The following is a 15,723-nucleotide window of genomic DNA, read 5'->3' as shown; positions in this document are numbered from 1 at the left end:
TGTGTGAATGTACCCTATGTTGCACCCTGACCCCAGTCCACCTAGGGGCATAACATTATTATCATTATATGTGTCAGGATACAAAATGTAAAATTTTAGGGTTATATGGCCATTTATGTAGCTGCAGTACCTTAATATTCACAATTACATCATTCCGCCAAAAGCTTTTCCCAAAAAGGGAGTTTTTTGGCCCCTGAAACCAAACAGGGCCGAGTTGGGGGTGGTCGTTATCAACTTATGATGGCCCAAGGTATAAGATAATAGGAAATAATAGTGAAAAAAAGGTAGCAAAAAACATCCTGAGGAGTGGACCTGTCTCCCGGAATTTTTGACCACCTCAGAGATTCAAACACGCCCTCTCTCCTAAAACAAGCCCCTAAATGACATATTCAAAAAACCTGCTGTCAAAAAAAAAAAAGACACTGCCATCATGATTGACTGTTATTTCAATGACAAGAGACAAGTTATTTCCATTTCAACCTTTATTTACATGTGAATAATAAAATGAACAAGATAAACCCCTTAGTTTTAACTGTCTAACAGGCCTTATTCTTAAAACAAACCAAACATTTCTATACTAGTTATTCTAATACAACGTCTTATAGGTTTTTTTTAAATGGCAAACCAAACACCCTATAAATGCATAGGAGCTGTATACAGATTGATATATAATTGTAAAGTTTTAAATGAAATGTGCAAATATCATCGAATCATTCCCAAACGTTCTGCCTATAAAAACAGGTATATATCCATCAATAAGCATCAGTATGTGTGAATCTGTGTATGTAGATTGAGAGAGACAGACAGAGACAAGAGGAAAATGCAAAAAAGGCACATTGTGTGCTGAGCCTCAGCAAGTGAATTTACAAACGTCCAACACTGGCCCCTGAACATATAATGTAACTCATAACTCAGTGAAGAAATATCACGTTTTACAGTAATATACTGAAAGTAACGCTGTACATGGAGACAAAAACATATGTAGTACATGTAAAGAGTGCCTGAATTGTTAAATGGGGGATCTCAAAGTGTTACATCAAATGGCAATGCAGATTCAAAGTGTGACTTTCTCAAACGAGAAGGAAAAAAAGACAACTCTCATTACCAACACCCATAAAATATGTCTTTGCAGCAACAAAGAGCCACTTTAAATGGTTCTTCTACAAAGCAAAGCCAGCAAAAACATTTTAAGATGGGGCTGAAAAGTCTTCATGCGCCATGGAGCTTCATTATTGTCCATTCAGACTTATGCGACTGTAAACAAGAGTTACATTAGTATTTCTTCAAACGATTAGTCACTGCGTAGAGTAACAACTCATTACATTTGCTAATTGTTTTACAGGACATCTGTTGTAGGCCCTTCTGACTGTTAATCATAGACAGACAGTAAGCACAAATTGTTATGATTGAGACCGCTGTTTAAATGATGAAAGATGCATGATGGTCACAAGGTACTGATGGCAGCCTTGCAGGCAGAGCAGCTATTAAAAACAACTGAGAACAACTTTCAAATTACATCTAGCATTTAGCCTGAGCTGAGGGGGGCCGTCGGTCAGAGGAAGAGCATGGGTACGAAAGGAAGAGAGGGCGAGGGCGACAGAGAAGACGTTACGATCACAATCTGTTTGCTTTGGTTTCGGGAGACCGGCTCTATTCATCCCTCCTGTCCAAAGTCCTCTGTGAACTTTTTCAGCTTCTCCAGATCCTGCTCGTTGACGGTGGGCTTTGTGCTGGTGAGGGACCTCAGCATGTCCGACTGTGGGTACGGGCAGAGTAGAATGATGATTTGATTAAAGTATCATAACATTTTTGCAAATCTATCAAATTAAATAAACAAAACATTCATTGTTTCACTAACTTCTCTTATTTTCTTACTTTATCTTTTTTAAATAAATACTAATATTATTACTATTTATATTGAAACACTAATATTTTTATATAAATACTATTATTCTGTTTGGTCCAACCATTAAAAGATGCTGCAAAATAGCCAATATACACACATGTAAACAATACCGTTTGGTAGTGTATACTGTATATTTGTTATATATTTTGTTTGTAAAGTTTGGGCTCAGTTAGAACTTATTTGATCAAAAATACAGTAAAAAAATAAAATAATATAATATGTAAGGGATAATGCACATCAAGTCATCCGAACTGGATGTACATCCCTAACGTATTATATTATTATTATTATTACTTAAATTAAATATTTAAAATAACTGTTGTCTATTTTCATGTTTTTTTCCTGTGATGCAAAGCTGAATTTTCAGCATCATTACTCCAGTCTTCAGTGTCACATGATCCTTCAGAAATCATTCTAAAATGATGATTTGCTGCTCAAGAAACATTTATTATTTTCAATGTTGAAAACAGTAGTGCTGCTTAATATTTTTGTGGAAACAGTGCTACATTTTTTCCAGGATTCTTTTATGAATAGAAAGTTCAAGAATAGAATTTATTTGAAATAGAAATATTTTGTAACATTATAAATTACTTTACAGTCATTTTAAAGATGATCAATTTGATCAATTTAATGCATGCTTCTTTTGTACAGTATGCAAAATAAATAGCTTGACACTGGAAGCATAACTTCTTTCTTATAACCAATAATCACAATTAGTGTGTACTGATGGTGTAAGAAAAAAAAAGAGAGAGAACTAAAAACATGCTCACCATGGAAACAATTGGCTCCAAAAGTTTCTCTCCAGGAACGTCCATCCAAGTCATTTCTATAGCCTGTGGATCACCTGGGGAGCAAGGGGTTAGCAGGTCATCCACTAAGACATTTGGATCGTCTCTTGATGGTCCTCGTACCTAATGAAAGAAAAAATGGTTTCAGTTAGAAAGGGAGGGTAATTAATTTTCAATGAATTAATATGACACATATTTCAAAAGTTTTCATTTGCTCAATTTCCGTTTCTTAAAGCGTTAATGCAATGGTGTCTGGCAGGACTCACCCGTTTAAAGTGAGTGGCAGACTGAACCTTCCTGACGGGCTGCATGAGAGCATCTCTGACGATGACGCTGATGTCAGCACCAGAGTAACCGTCCGTCTTCTTGCCCAGAGTCATGAAGTCTGATTCGGTGAGAACGTTAGGTGTGCTGCCCAGATTTAGCTTGAACATGAACCCGCGAGCGTGCTCTTCAGGTAGAGGGATGTAGATACGTTTCTCAAATCTAAACACAACAACACAGATGATGAACTATGAACACAAACACTTGCAGTTAAAAGTGGTAGATAGTATTACTGTTACTATTTTTCACATATTAAAACAATCGTCTAACAAATGAGTTACACTTTATTTGAAGGTGCCCTTGTTAACAGTGTAAATATGCATTCAAGTACTCAGTAATATTAATTGATATGTACTTACTATAGGGTTTGGTTTAGGGTTAGCTGTATAATTATGCATAACTTACTGTTATAATTACTACCGTAAGAATAATATAGGTAACAAGGGCACTGTAAAATAAAGTGTTACCAACAAATCAAATATATGAAATAGCACAAATGTAGGTTTAGGAAATTATAGCTTATACATCACCACCTACGTCTAGATTTTTTTATACATAGTATTACACTACAGTTCAAAAGATAAGAGGTCGGACAGTTTTTTTTAAAGATCTCGCTTATGCTCATCAAGGCTGAATCTATTAGATTGAAAATACAGTAAAAACCATACAATTGTGAAATATTATTACAATTTAAAATAAACTTTTCTATTTTACTATATTTTAAAATGTAATTTATTGCTGTGATGGCAAAGCTGAATTTTCAGCATCATTGCTCCAGTCTTCAGTGTCACATGATCCTTCAGAAATCATTCTAATATGATGATTTAGTGCTTAAGAAACATTTCTTATTATTATCAATGTTGAAAACAGTTGTTCTGCTTAAAAGTTTCTTATGAATAAAAAGCATTCATTTGAAATAGAATTATTTAGAAACATTTCTTTTTCGTCACTTTTGATCAATTTAATGCATCCTTGATGAATATTCATTTAATTAAGTATTAATTTCTTAAAAATCTCACTGACCCCAACCCATACATAATTTCAAACGTCCAGGATTTCAAAATTGTCCACATAAATAAAATACTGAGACCTGTACATCTTTCATAATAACATTCCACATTCCACATGATTCATGGTTTCTGGCTCAGTTATGAGCTGCAAGAGTGATGTGTTGGTGTGACTCGAGTGATGTCATTAAAACATGATGCGTCACACTGGCACAGAGTTTAATGAGATCATCTTTAACTGATAGACTCAATCACTCCTTTGACTGATCTCTTTCAGTTTTCATCATGGTAATTCAGTCACTCATGGAAACAAATTATTACCGTCTTCTGATGGCAGAATCCAACGTCCATGGGATATTTGTGGCTCCCAGTACCAGGATCCCTTCATTGTCAGTACCAACACCTATAAAGACATGGATTTGCATTAGAAGTCTTAAACCTTCTTTAATCACTTATTTAAAAATGCATTCCTTTTATCTTAAATATGACAAAAGGGCATATCAAATGTCAAGAAATAATCTCACTATGCAAAAATGATATGAATATAATTTCTTAATATTCATTTCTATAACAAATATAATATATATATTTGTTTTATCAATACATTCAAATCCAATTATATCTGAAAAGCACACATCCTAGAGACAAAAATGAAAGTGATTTTGATAACATGATTTTACATCACTTTTGATTCAGAATGTGTTTCAGACAAACAAGCCATTTACTCGTTCATTTCGTTTCTTTGTGGTGTGTTTTATTAGGATTGGAGGTAAACTCTTCCGAAGCAGGATTTGACATCCCCGTAACAGACGGTCATAACATATTCTCACCTTGCATCTGAACCAGAAACTCTGTTTTGATTCTGCGAGCTGCTTCACTTTCATTCTCGCTCCTGGAGCCGCAGAGTGAATCGATCTCATCTATGAAGATAATAGAGGGCTTGTGCTCTCGGGCCAACGTGAACAAGTTCTTCACCAGTCTGCGGGGATAAAAGGACACGTTTAGACATCACGTGACATCATTTTAACCATTTAATCAGGTGACAAGCAACTTCAAAAATCAGAAATGTAGATATTTCCAGTATTCAGTATCATTTCCTAAAATTATACAGCCATGAGAACTAATTATAAAGCCATAAAGAATTAAATGTTTTAAGCATTTTGGCTTTCATTTACAGGTCAGTTGGTGAGTCAAGGTTACTCGATACCAAATTCTGTTCAAAGATCCTCATAAAAGCTGTACAAAACATGTCCAAAACCCCACAGATGCAGATGCACCTTCTATACAGTTTCTGCAGTGTTGCACATCGCATGGCACTTCATTTTATATCCATTATTTTGTATGGCATATGTTCACAAAAAATGTTAATAGCTACTTTAAAATGATGATAATGAATTTGACTAATTATTTGACTCATCACTTTACAAACAGCTGATTATTACAAAAAAATATATTAAACATATTTCAGATGTTCACTTTCTAGAAAACACCCAGACTCTTAGGTAAAGGTAACCATCACCATTCCTCACAAGACTCACTTTTCACTCTCTCCCAGCCATTTGGATACCAGGTCTGAGGAGGAAATGGAGAAGAAGGTGGAATTGTTGGCTTCTGTCGCTACGGCTTTGGCCAGGTAAGATTTGCCTGTTCCTGGAGGCCCGAACAGAAGGATGCCCCTCCATGGAGTTCTTTTACCTGAGACAGAAACAATTTGTATCATTATCTGTCAATGTCACTCATGAAGTACTGGTACAGTTGTAGTTTCTGTCGATCCGATCGACCAAAACAGATCTTAATACCAGGTGTAAACAGGACCAAATTGGCATTGATGACCATTAAATACTTAAATCTTTAAGAGTGTTACATGAAAGCATTAACCCATTAATTGATATTCTTAATCCACGCAGGAAATGCCACTTGCCTGTGAAGAGATGTGGGAATTTGATTGGCAGAATGACGGCTTCTTTCAAAGCCTCTTTGGCGCCCTCCAACCCGGCGACATCATTCCATTTAATGTTCGGCTTCTCCATGACAATGGCTCCTGTGACAGAAGGACCGGTCTTTGAATCAGTAAGATTTAACAAAGATTTGTTGGAATTTAAAACGAAGAAACATCAAATGTATTAACAAAAAAGTACTGTTTTTGCTTAGTTTTTACTTAAGAATAAAAGTACTAAAAAGTGAAAAACTAAATTCGTAGTATTTTGTAGTATTTAGAAGAAAGCGTCTGAATGGGGAATAACTAACCTGAGAGTTGATTCTGAAATTTCTTTTTCTCTGGGTCATCTCCTTCTCCATCGCTCTCATTCCTAAGGTTAAAAACACAATGTGAAATGCGCGCAAAATGCCGCTTTACAGACAGCATGGGTATGAGATCGCTCTTTTCTTAGCACACTTAAACTGACAAAAACACATAAAAATGGTTTACGAGTACTCCGCAAATGCAGTCTTAAATGAATGTAAAGAGTTGTGAGAAAATGGGATGTGCGTCGGATCCGCGTTATGTGCGTCAGGTCTTAAAGTGACAGTAGCCTAATAAACCTGCTTCTGTTTGTCTCGATGTTAATCAAAGAACAAAAGAAAAAAAGAAAATAACTCATTGCTCTTCACTAACTTTAGTAACTTTAATTAGAATAATCAATATTTAATTCATAGTGAAGACTATGCAATGTTATTTAACATTTCATTACGTTATTAAATTTTTGTAGTTCTGTATTTCTAACCTGAAACCTACCTAAAAAATCTTTTAAAAAAAGATGTTTATTTCATTACTGTACATTATCTTTGTTCTATTGTATTTATTTGTGCTATTGCATTTATTTGTGCTATTGCTGGTAGTTTATTTATTCTTATTGTATTACTGATTGTTTACTTGTCTTTTAAAATGTTTGAACTTTATATTAGTTAGGCAAATAGTTTTATGTTGTGGTATAAATTGGAAGCGAGAATGGTGTCATTACAACGTTATTTATTAAAATACAAGACAACTTCCATTTAATAGAGACATCAACAGCTGTATTGCTGTCTGTAATATTAGCCTTCATTCATAGTACTTAGTAACAAAGTGGCATTAAACAAAGAAATATAATATTTAGATATACATATTAGTGCTGACAATCGATTAAAATGAATTAATCGCATATTTTTCTCTAATTAATCGTGATTAATCGCAACTAACATTTAAAGTTTTTAATATATTTTTGTATTGACAATTTCACATTTAATCTCCAAAATAATGTAGAAACAACAAAGAGAGTATATTTTAAATATTTGATCTAACAGGTAAAAAATGTCCATAAATTAAATAAAAAGTTCTAACAATTCACAGTCTTCACTGCATCATTTATAAATCAAATATAGATACATTTTTATTAAAAACTACAAAAGTTATTCAGTTGAAAGCAGTGAGGGATTTTCTATTTTTCTTTTGTTCTTTGATCAACATGATAGACAGCAGCAGTTTTATTACACTGCTGTCGCTTTAAGACCCGAATTTGACATCCATTTTCTCACAACTCTCTATGTTTATTTAAAACTTTAACTCACACAAGGATACTTGACAAAATGGGCATCATTTTGTGTCTTTTTGTCCGTTCAAGCGTGAAAGAGAACCAGCGCGCGGTCTCAAGCGGCTTCCTGTGTGTGTGTGTGAGTGTGTGTGTGTCACACAGACACGAGATTCACAGACATGCGAGTCAGTAACGCACTGCGTTCTCTTTTGGGTCTTGTCGTGCTTGAATGGTTTAAAAGCATTTGCATGAATAAGAGTGTAAACATTATGTAACAATAGCTAAAGGATGATGGGGAAAAATGGATGCTGCGTTAATTGCATGTAATATATTAACACGTTAAACTGAAAAAAATAAATGCATGCGTTAACGCATTAATTTTGACAACCCTAATAAATATTTTTTTTAATAGAATACAATATTTAAAATATATACCCTCTTTATGTTGTTTCTACATTAATTTGGAGATTCAATGTGAAATTATGTATTACAAAATAAAAAATATATTACAAATTTTAAAGTTAGATGTGATTAATTACAGAAAAATATGCAATAAAACAGTCTCAGTAGCTAACATACCTTTGTATTGACATGTGAACACACACTAGCAGTTAGGGATATGCAAAACTACTATTTTAAATAAACATGGGTTATCTGAATAGCCAATCGATTAGTCAGCCTTAAGGAACCACTTTACAATTGACTGTTCGCAAAGACCCGCCCCCTTTAGTTACTGTTGCTTTGTCTGACAAGCCACGCCGCTCTCACGACACACCATGATGTAATGTGCCTGACAGATCGCTGTAGAGCCTCAGTTAAAGCTGCTCGTGAACCGATCATCTCTTCCTTCTAGTTAATTTATAGCATCAAACTTGAATGAACATTAGAAGGAATGTTTCAACTGTGGAAAGACGTCAGTACACAAGTTCAAATCCTCCAACGTTAATCTACTAACTCTCCAGACTGCTTTGTCAGACAAAAAAAGCGGATTCACCGGATGGCGGATTATGATTGATCAGATCACCTGTCAATCAAACTCCCTGCGAAGGGTCAATTGGGGTCTATCAGAGCCAGATTAGATGCTTTTTTAAGTAGGGTACTCAGACTGGACATGTTATTGTGCTCAGAAACAATTGGCTAATATTTGCCATTTTGATGTTTAGCCGATTCACAGAAATCGAGCACACATTTCGAATGTATGCATATTTGTTTTTGTATTTATTCAGTCACACCCACCCTTTGTCACTGGACTGGGACTCCTTCACTGGTTTCGCAGGGGCTTTCTCTTTCTTCTTCAAGTACTCTTTCAGCTTTTCAGCCCGGTCTAAATATTCGGCACATTTGGCCCGGATACTTTGTTTGGCCTTATCACCCTGTGCTTCATCTTTGTAAAAAAATAACATAAAAAGAAAAAAAAGAGTTACAGATATAAAAAGCCTTCCCTGTTGTGATGTATTCTGCTATACATACTGATAAATTAGAATGTGTAACTATAAAGTAACAATCAAACTATTACAGTCTGGACACAAACAAATAATATGAAAGGAATAATATAGTTTTTCCAAAGCTAAAATCATTCTTCTTGATGGATGATATTTAATTTCTGCTGCATACTTACATTTGACAACATGTAGGAAATATTGAACTGCATGCTGATATAAACGCAGAGCCTCTTCATAGTTTTCGGCCTTATCCTCCTGAGATGCCTTACTGGCCAGATCTATAGCTTTCTGTGTGGGAAATATCATAGCATTGTTTCAGAATGGGTTTGAGGGGGAAAATGCAATGTGGCTGTTAATGAATGAACGCAGTTTTATTGTCTTAACATTGAATGTATGGAGGATTTCCATTATGGTTATATGAAAGCACATAAATTAAGACACTTCAGCAAACCCTCATTCTCAAACCAAAATGATGGATGTGGCATCAGTCCTCCAAGAAAAACTTTAATGCATAGGAATTCACCAGAACAATGAGTCTACAATTAGGCGTATTCATAAACACAAAACTAAATTTAGATCTAAACTTCACACTAGAGAATGGTCAAACCCAACCGTATCGTCAGCTCATCTGATCTTAACCTGACTTATTAACGTTCAAAATGCCATTTAGAATCTCACGACCAATCAATTAGGCCTGATTACGAACATAACAGGTTTGTTAGTATATAAATGTAACAAGTTAAAGAAAACATGATGGGTGCTAGTAAGAGATGAGCGATCATTTCGCCTTGTTTACTACAAAATCATTGCTTTCAAATGTATAAATTTACAAATCGTTCAAGACTTAGTATTTATCTTAATTAAATCTGTAAGTTAACATTATTGCAGTCAGTTGAAAAACTATGAGCTAATTTGTTTGCTAACTTACCTGTAAGTTGTTGTTGGCAGCCATAGGGGCTGAAAAAATCAAGAACGTACGACGTGTTTCGGAAATATAAAGACAGTGTTATATTAAATGTCACAAACACGATTTAACAAACAAACAACAAGGATTGCAGATTTAGGATTTTTCAGTGCTTAGTTTTGAGATCGTTGAATAACAGAGGAAAAAAACAACTTCCGCATTAAAATGTCGAATGTCACTTCCGCCTCCTCGCTCACGTGTTCCAAAAATGTCATGCGTCATAGGTGAAAGACAAGCCTCTTTGGCGCGCCCTGAAAAAAACCATGGAAAAAACACCTCTGGTTTCAGGAACAAAAAATAAAAAGAGTTGTTCTTACGTAATATAAGTTGTTATCGTCATATTAACGATTATTGTGGGTAAAAACAAAAGGATTCTCTCAAGCTAATGCCACCAAACACAAGAAAGTGTAACTGCCTGACCGGAAGTAGCCTATCAGATTTTGTACAAATCATCTGCAACCATTTGATTGTAAGCTATTGAATTTACAATGTTACAATGATTACAGTTAACGTCACTTGAAAACAATTCATTGGGGAGACTGAGACTAGCTGGGAATCTATAATCTATAGGCTATCTGAGCAACTATAAGGTTAATAGTCAAAGGTCCAAATGCTTGTTTTCTTTAGTGGTTTTGTGTTGATGCTGGTTTCAAGCACTTGATATTCTTCACATTTAAAAAAAAATAAAAAATCTAATATCTATTGGGTAAATAAGTGAACACAATAAAACCATACTGACTATTTTTTATGTCAGATTTTCAAACATCAGGACAGAAGATATTATTTTGAATCCAATTTAATAATGTAATTATTAAAAAAAATTATGCCCCAAAAAATTTTTGCCCAAAAAAATTTTTGCCAAAAAAAATAATGTATATATATATATATATATATATATATATATATATATATATATATATATATATATATGCATTACATTACATTACATTCATTTTAGTTAATTATGCCTTAGGCAATGTTTCTCTCAACTGATTGGACACATTTGGTCTCTAGACTAACAGACTAATGACTAGTTCCCATGTGACAACTTACCCCTTGTAGTGGTCAATGTAAACTATATTTCCTAGCCCACTCTGAGAAGTGTGATAACTAACTCCAGTCTCATCACTATTATTAAATCGGCTTCCGTATTAATACTAGAAATCTGCACATTCACAGCTACACAGAAAGGCCAGTGTGTTACTATAGTGATATGGTCTGAAGTTATCAGCAAGATAACTGAGCTATAAACAAGTGTTGCTATTGTCAAACTGAAAGGTCACCTCCAATCATGAGCCATAACATTGCTTACACATTGTCAGGTATTATATTGCAACATGACAGGCTAGTAATAATATAAATATATGACGCTTATTTCTTTTAGAATCATGTGTTGACATATAACAAAAAGGCACCACAGTAAAAAAAAAAAAACAAGTTATGGAACAGACAACAAATAGAATGTAGTATAACCAAACAGACAATGGATATATACAAAATGATGAAAGTATAAAAAGTGTAAGTGGTCCACTACCTTTATAATAAACATAAAATCAAAGTAGACCCTACAATTTCTTAATAAAGTTCCTAGACTTATTGCACATGATTCATCAATGCACAAAAAATAAAAAACAAAAATGCTTGTCTACAAAACTTGACATCACCAAGCCTTCTTAATTTTCATTCAGTCCCCTAAAAACACCAGTGCAATCGGATGTAAACAACATTTAATTTTCACTTTAAAAATAACTGTAGTGAGGTAATATTGGTAGCTGAGTGAGAAATATTAAATATCAGCAAATTTAGAGAACGGTCCATTATGGCTTTTATGAACAGTTTAGCTTCATCGCTCTTGAAAGTTGAAGCATTGTTGTGTCTAACACAAAATCTCACGAGAAAGAAAAATAAGCATGATGGCCCACCTCTAAATATGACCATCAGTGGGGCGTAAGCAGATCCTGCGAAAATACACAATTGAGAGTGTACGTATTCATATGAATTAAGGTGCAAAAAAAATTTGTCTTTTAAATAGGAATCAATGCTATTTGCCATTTAGAGTGGAAGATTTACCCACACAGATTTGGTTGGTCATGTGGGTTCGCCATGTCGACCAACAGGAAGCTGCTCGGTTTGAAAGTTACATCTGTGTAAGCTGTGCTTCATACCAACTGAAAACGTTGCTAATTTTGACACAAAATTTTGCTAATGTTACTGTACCTTTAGCCACCAAATACTCCAATACTCAGGGGCCAATACTCCTACATTGGCCCCTCCAGGTCCCTGAAAACCCACCCATATCCCACAACCTGGAGCTATGGCTGAGTTTCAATATCTGTTATAATCTATGATTACTACTGTCAGATCTGGTGACATATGGGTAATTAGGATAGCAAATACTAAACTTTTTACTTGCAAAAGAACCAGACCTAAAAAAAAAAGCCAACACCCTAAAAATAAACTAAAACAACAATACCCCAAAGTGAAAGCATGCAATGAATCACTGTCTAATGGTGGAACAACCACCTCACTTGCCTTCCAGACACTACATTTTTACATTAGACATTAAATTAAATGACCAGACCTTTAGATCAAGAGGTCAAGGTTTTGCTGATTAGCATGTCGTCATCAGCTCTAACAGCTCATCTGCCATAACTACACCTTCTGACTGCAATAAGCATATTTCTTTTATTTACGAGCATTCAACATCATCTGTGTGTTCTGCCGAAATAAAATGTTTTACAAACGCACTACCACATTGCACTTACTCATAGTGTTTTAATAGACATAATGCATTAGGCCCCAAAAATATAGGCTACTTACAATCAAAACCACAGGATGCCATGGCATACCTGGCAGAAGCACCTCTAAGACTAAGCAACAGACCACAGTCAGGATACAAAGTAAGACTCCTACCTGCTCATTACTACCGGAGACCCCCAGGGCTATGTCCTGAGTCACCTGCTGTTTATCTTTCTGACACACAAACATCACACAAAAAATCACATAATTAAATTTGCAGACCATTTCAGTTCACAGAGAATATGGTGAGACCCCTCTCCTGCTGTCAGTCAAACAAAAAAAGATTAGAGACTGAAGAAAGGTCAAAGCAGTTCACTACCCCATCAAAGCAAAGTCAACTTTAAATACTTAAAAAAATAATAATACAATCCATACAGTGATCTCTAATCCCACTACATTTTGGCTTCCAGGAACAGGAAATGACAAGAAATAAGAAAAGGAAATGTTGCTAGTTGGATTCAAACTCACACCACCCGTATGTGAGCACAGAGTAATGTGTTGGAGCTCTTGCACTACCATTAGGCCACGTCTATAATGTCCCATTTGATTTTAAACTACTTTAGTGTGTCCAGTGATTTTGCAGACCACATATCGTTTTCCCTTCAGCATTTTATTTACTTAGCTTAATTTTCCCACTGCATGTTTTTCAGTCCATGAAACAGAATGATGCTGCCACCATGCTTCAATGCACTGTTAGTGTTCTCGAAGTGGTTTAAATTGTTGGTCAAAATGTGTTTTGTACTATTTGATGTGTTAGTGTCCAGTATTTGTTATTAAACTGCTGAAGACAGGCAGTTTATCAAGAAGGAAACAGCACACCTTTCTAAATGATCATGTCTTCCAGCATGATCTTTCTGAATTTCTAAGTTGTCACACAAAATAAAAGTTGAACTGCTTGGACATTTACATTCAATACACAAAGAGACTGTGATAATTTGATAGTAACCTCTTTGTTATCGAGATAGTTTTGGAGCTCTTCTGCTCTGTCGAGATACTGCTTACACTTATCTCTGATCTTCTGATTCCCCTCCTTACCCTGTGGTTCACCTGTATGGAAAACAAAGGGTTACATTTGCTAGAAAGTGGCAAGACATCGTTGTAAATTGTATATATTATGCACTCACGTTTTACTATATGCAGAAAATATTTCACTGCATGTTGATAAGATTTAACAGCCTCCTCATAATTTCCATCCTGGTCCTCCTGTGAAGCTTTGTTGGCTATAGCTATAGCTTTCTGTAAAATGAAGCATTTGCAATTTGCTTATATTAACTCATTATAACCTGACTTTTATACATTTAAGACATTTTTGAGACACCAAATCACAAGGCGAGTAAGATATGTACATCTTAAGACACTATGCAGAGATTTTAAAGTGTGTACATAAATAAAGCATCACTACACAGCATGTAGTTTAATATTGAAATATGTTGTGTACAATTGTGTAACTGTTAGCATGGTTGTGTTGAGTCAATCAATAATATGAAGTGATTTATGACTAGAATTACAAATGTATCAGTGACACTTAACTTTAATAGATATTAAAATTATAATGAATCTGATACGGCACATAATTGAATAATAATGAATTCAGATTATCATGATTCTTATAGAGATTCAGATTGTTATTTATTTAAAAAATCTCAAATGTAACAAGACATAAATGTCTAGTGACATGTGATGTGGCTTTTGACATCATCATGACTATCATATAATATGACTATTAATAAATGTGCCTGTGTAATGATTTATGAGATGAAAATAATGAACCACACGAATAGGCTATGTTAAATTCACCAGTGAATATGGCAACTACCTGCTCTTCATAAATGTTTCATTTCAGGGGATGAGTGACGTCTTGAAAATACTTTTCAGATAATCGTCACACTTCAACTGCAAAATTGTTCCTGAACTGATAATATCCTCGATATGTCAATAATATCCGGTGTTATATGATCGCGGCTCAAAAACTAAAAAGCTGCCTGCCTGCATTTGCCAGCATTTGAAGGCATCCTATGAGCTTTCGAAACCACTAACGTTAGCTACTTCTTGTCTAAGAAGGCAGCTCACTAGGTATTGAAACATAGCCTAACCACTGTCATTACGATGAACTGCGTACTCAAAGATAACTTAAATCACTCCAACTTCAACTTTATTCTTAAACAATGAACATGGTTGCGAGAGTGGTGAATGTGAAAGTGGTTTCTTTCTCTACTTTTACGAAGAAAATGATTACGGCATTTAAACATTACAAACCATAACACTTGGTGAATTAACATTGCCATCACATTTACTGATGATTTCTGAATGAATATATTTACCTGTAAATTAGTAGGCTCCATGTCACGCTCATTTGTTGTGTGTGAAATCGGTCACTGCTAAGTTTCGGTAGTTTGTCGGCGTTGACTGTAGCGAGTTTGTTGACACCCACTCGACTCATAGATCAGGCATGATAATGATTGAGGGACGACACGAGAAACAGCGCCCTCTATGTCACACTCAGAAAGATATCATAGCTAAAAAACTGATTTGTTTGCTAGTTCATTCTAGAATGATTGTTGTTTGCTTAGTTTGTTTATCTGTTGATTAATAAGTAAAAAATGGAGAAACAGATACTCAAATAATAAACTACAAAATATACTACAAATAGATACTACAAAATATAATATATTTTTGTATTAAAATAGGCTGTATTATTTTTATTATTAGTTACAAAAAAAAAGAAAATAATTTTGATGGTGTTCTCATGAAAATAATTTCTGTCATGACAACTCTCTAAATGTTTGGTAATGGTAATGGATATGACAATGTTGATATGTTTGGTCTTGGCGGAATAGATCTGCTATGCTGCTGCTGCAGAACAACTTGCTACTGCCAATACATACACAACACACTGCTGTGAGCAAGTAAGATATGCTGCTGCTGTACAATATAGCGTACATGAATTACACCATTGCAGATCTATTATACAGGTGGAGCTGGGG

The 15,723-nt window shown here is 34.7% G+C and overlaps 1 protein-coding gene across 3 annotated transcripts; it reads right to left on the bottom strand.

Annotated features, from left to right (window-relative positions):
- Positions 1–464: 464 nt before the first annotated feature.
- LOC309500927 (vacuolar protein sorting-associated protein 4B) lies at positions 465–15,199 on the bottom strand. Of its 3 annotated transcripts, XM_082172744.1 has the most exons (14): positions 15,061–15,199; positions 13,864–13,975; positions 13,686–13,786; positions 12,854–12,913; positions 9,153–9,264; positions 8,771–8,918; positions 6,273–6,334; positions 5,947–6,066; positions 5,564–5,720; positions 4,856–5,004; positions 4,347–4,428; positions 2,961–3,180; positions 2,677–2,817; positions 465–1,756 (listed from the first exon to the last, which is right to left on the bottom strand). In XM_082172744.1, exons 1-14 carry the CDS (start codon positions 15,079–15,081, stop codon positions 1,655–1,657), a joined length of 1,587 nt encoding a protein of 528 aa, XP_082028870.1. In that variant the 5' UTR covers positions 15,082–15,199; the 3' UTR covers positions 465–1,654. The 3 variants fall into 3 exon arrangements, with proteins under 3 accessions (XP_082028870.1, XP_082028871.1, XP_082028872.1); XM_082172745.1 differs by lacking the exon at positions 12,854–12,913; XM_082172746.1 differs by lacking the exons at positions 12,854–12,913; positions 13,686–13,786; positions 13,864–13,975; positions 15,061–15,199 and adding an exon at positions 9,905–10,582.
- Between the last annotated feature and the right edge of the window lie 524 nt (positions 15,200–15,723).

The sequence above is a fragment of the Leuciscus leuciscus genome, assembly GCF_965113295.1.
Source record: "Leuciscus leuciscus genome assembly, chromosome: 6".
Lineage (NCBI taxonomy): Eukaryota > Metazoa > Chordata > Actinopteri > Cypriniformes > Leuciscidae > Leuciscus > Leuciscus leuciscus.
The sequence above is the reverse complement of the archived record's forward strand: the minus strand, read 5'-3'. Positions and strand labels throughout refer to the sequence as shown.

Coding starts and splice junctions, on each gene's coding strand:
- LOC309500927 (XM_082172744.1), bottom strand. CDS start 15,081: ATGGAGCCTACTAATTTACAG. Junction 13,787..13,863: donor TTTTCTGCATATAGTAAAAC/GTGAGTGCATAA, acceptor TTTTCCATACAG/GTGAACCACAGGGTAAGGAG. Junction 2,818..2,960: donor CTGCCACTCACTTTAAACGG/GTGAGTCCTGCC, acceptor TTCTTTCATTAG/GTACGAGGACCATCAAGAGA.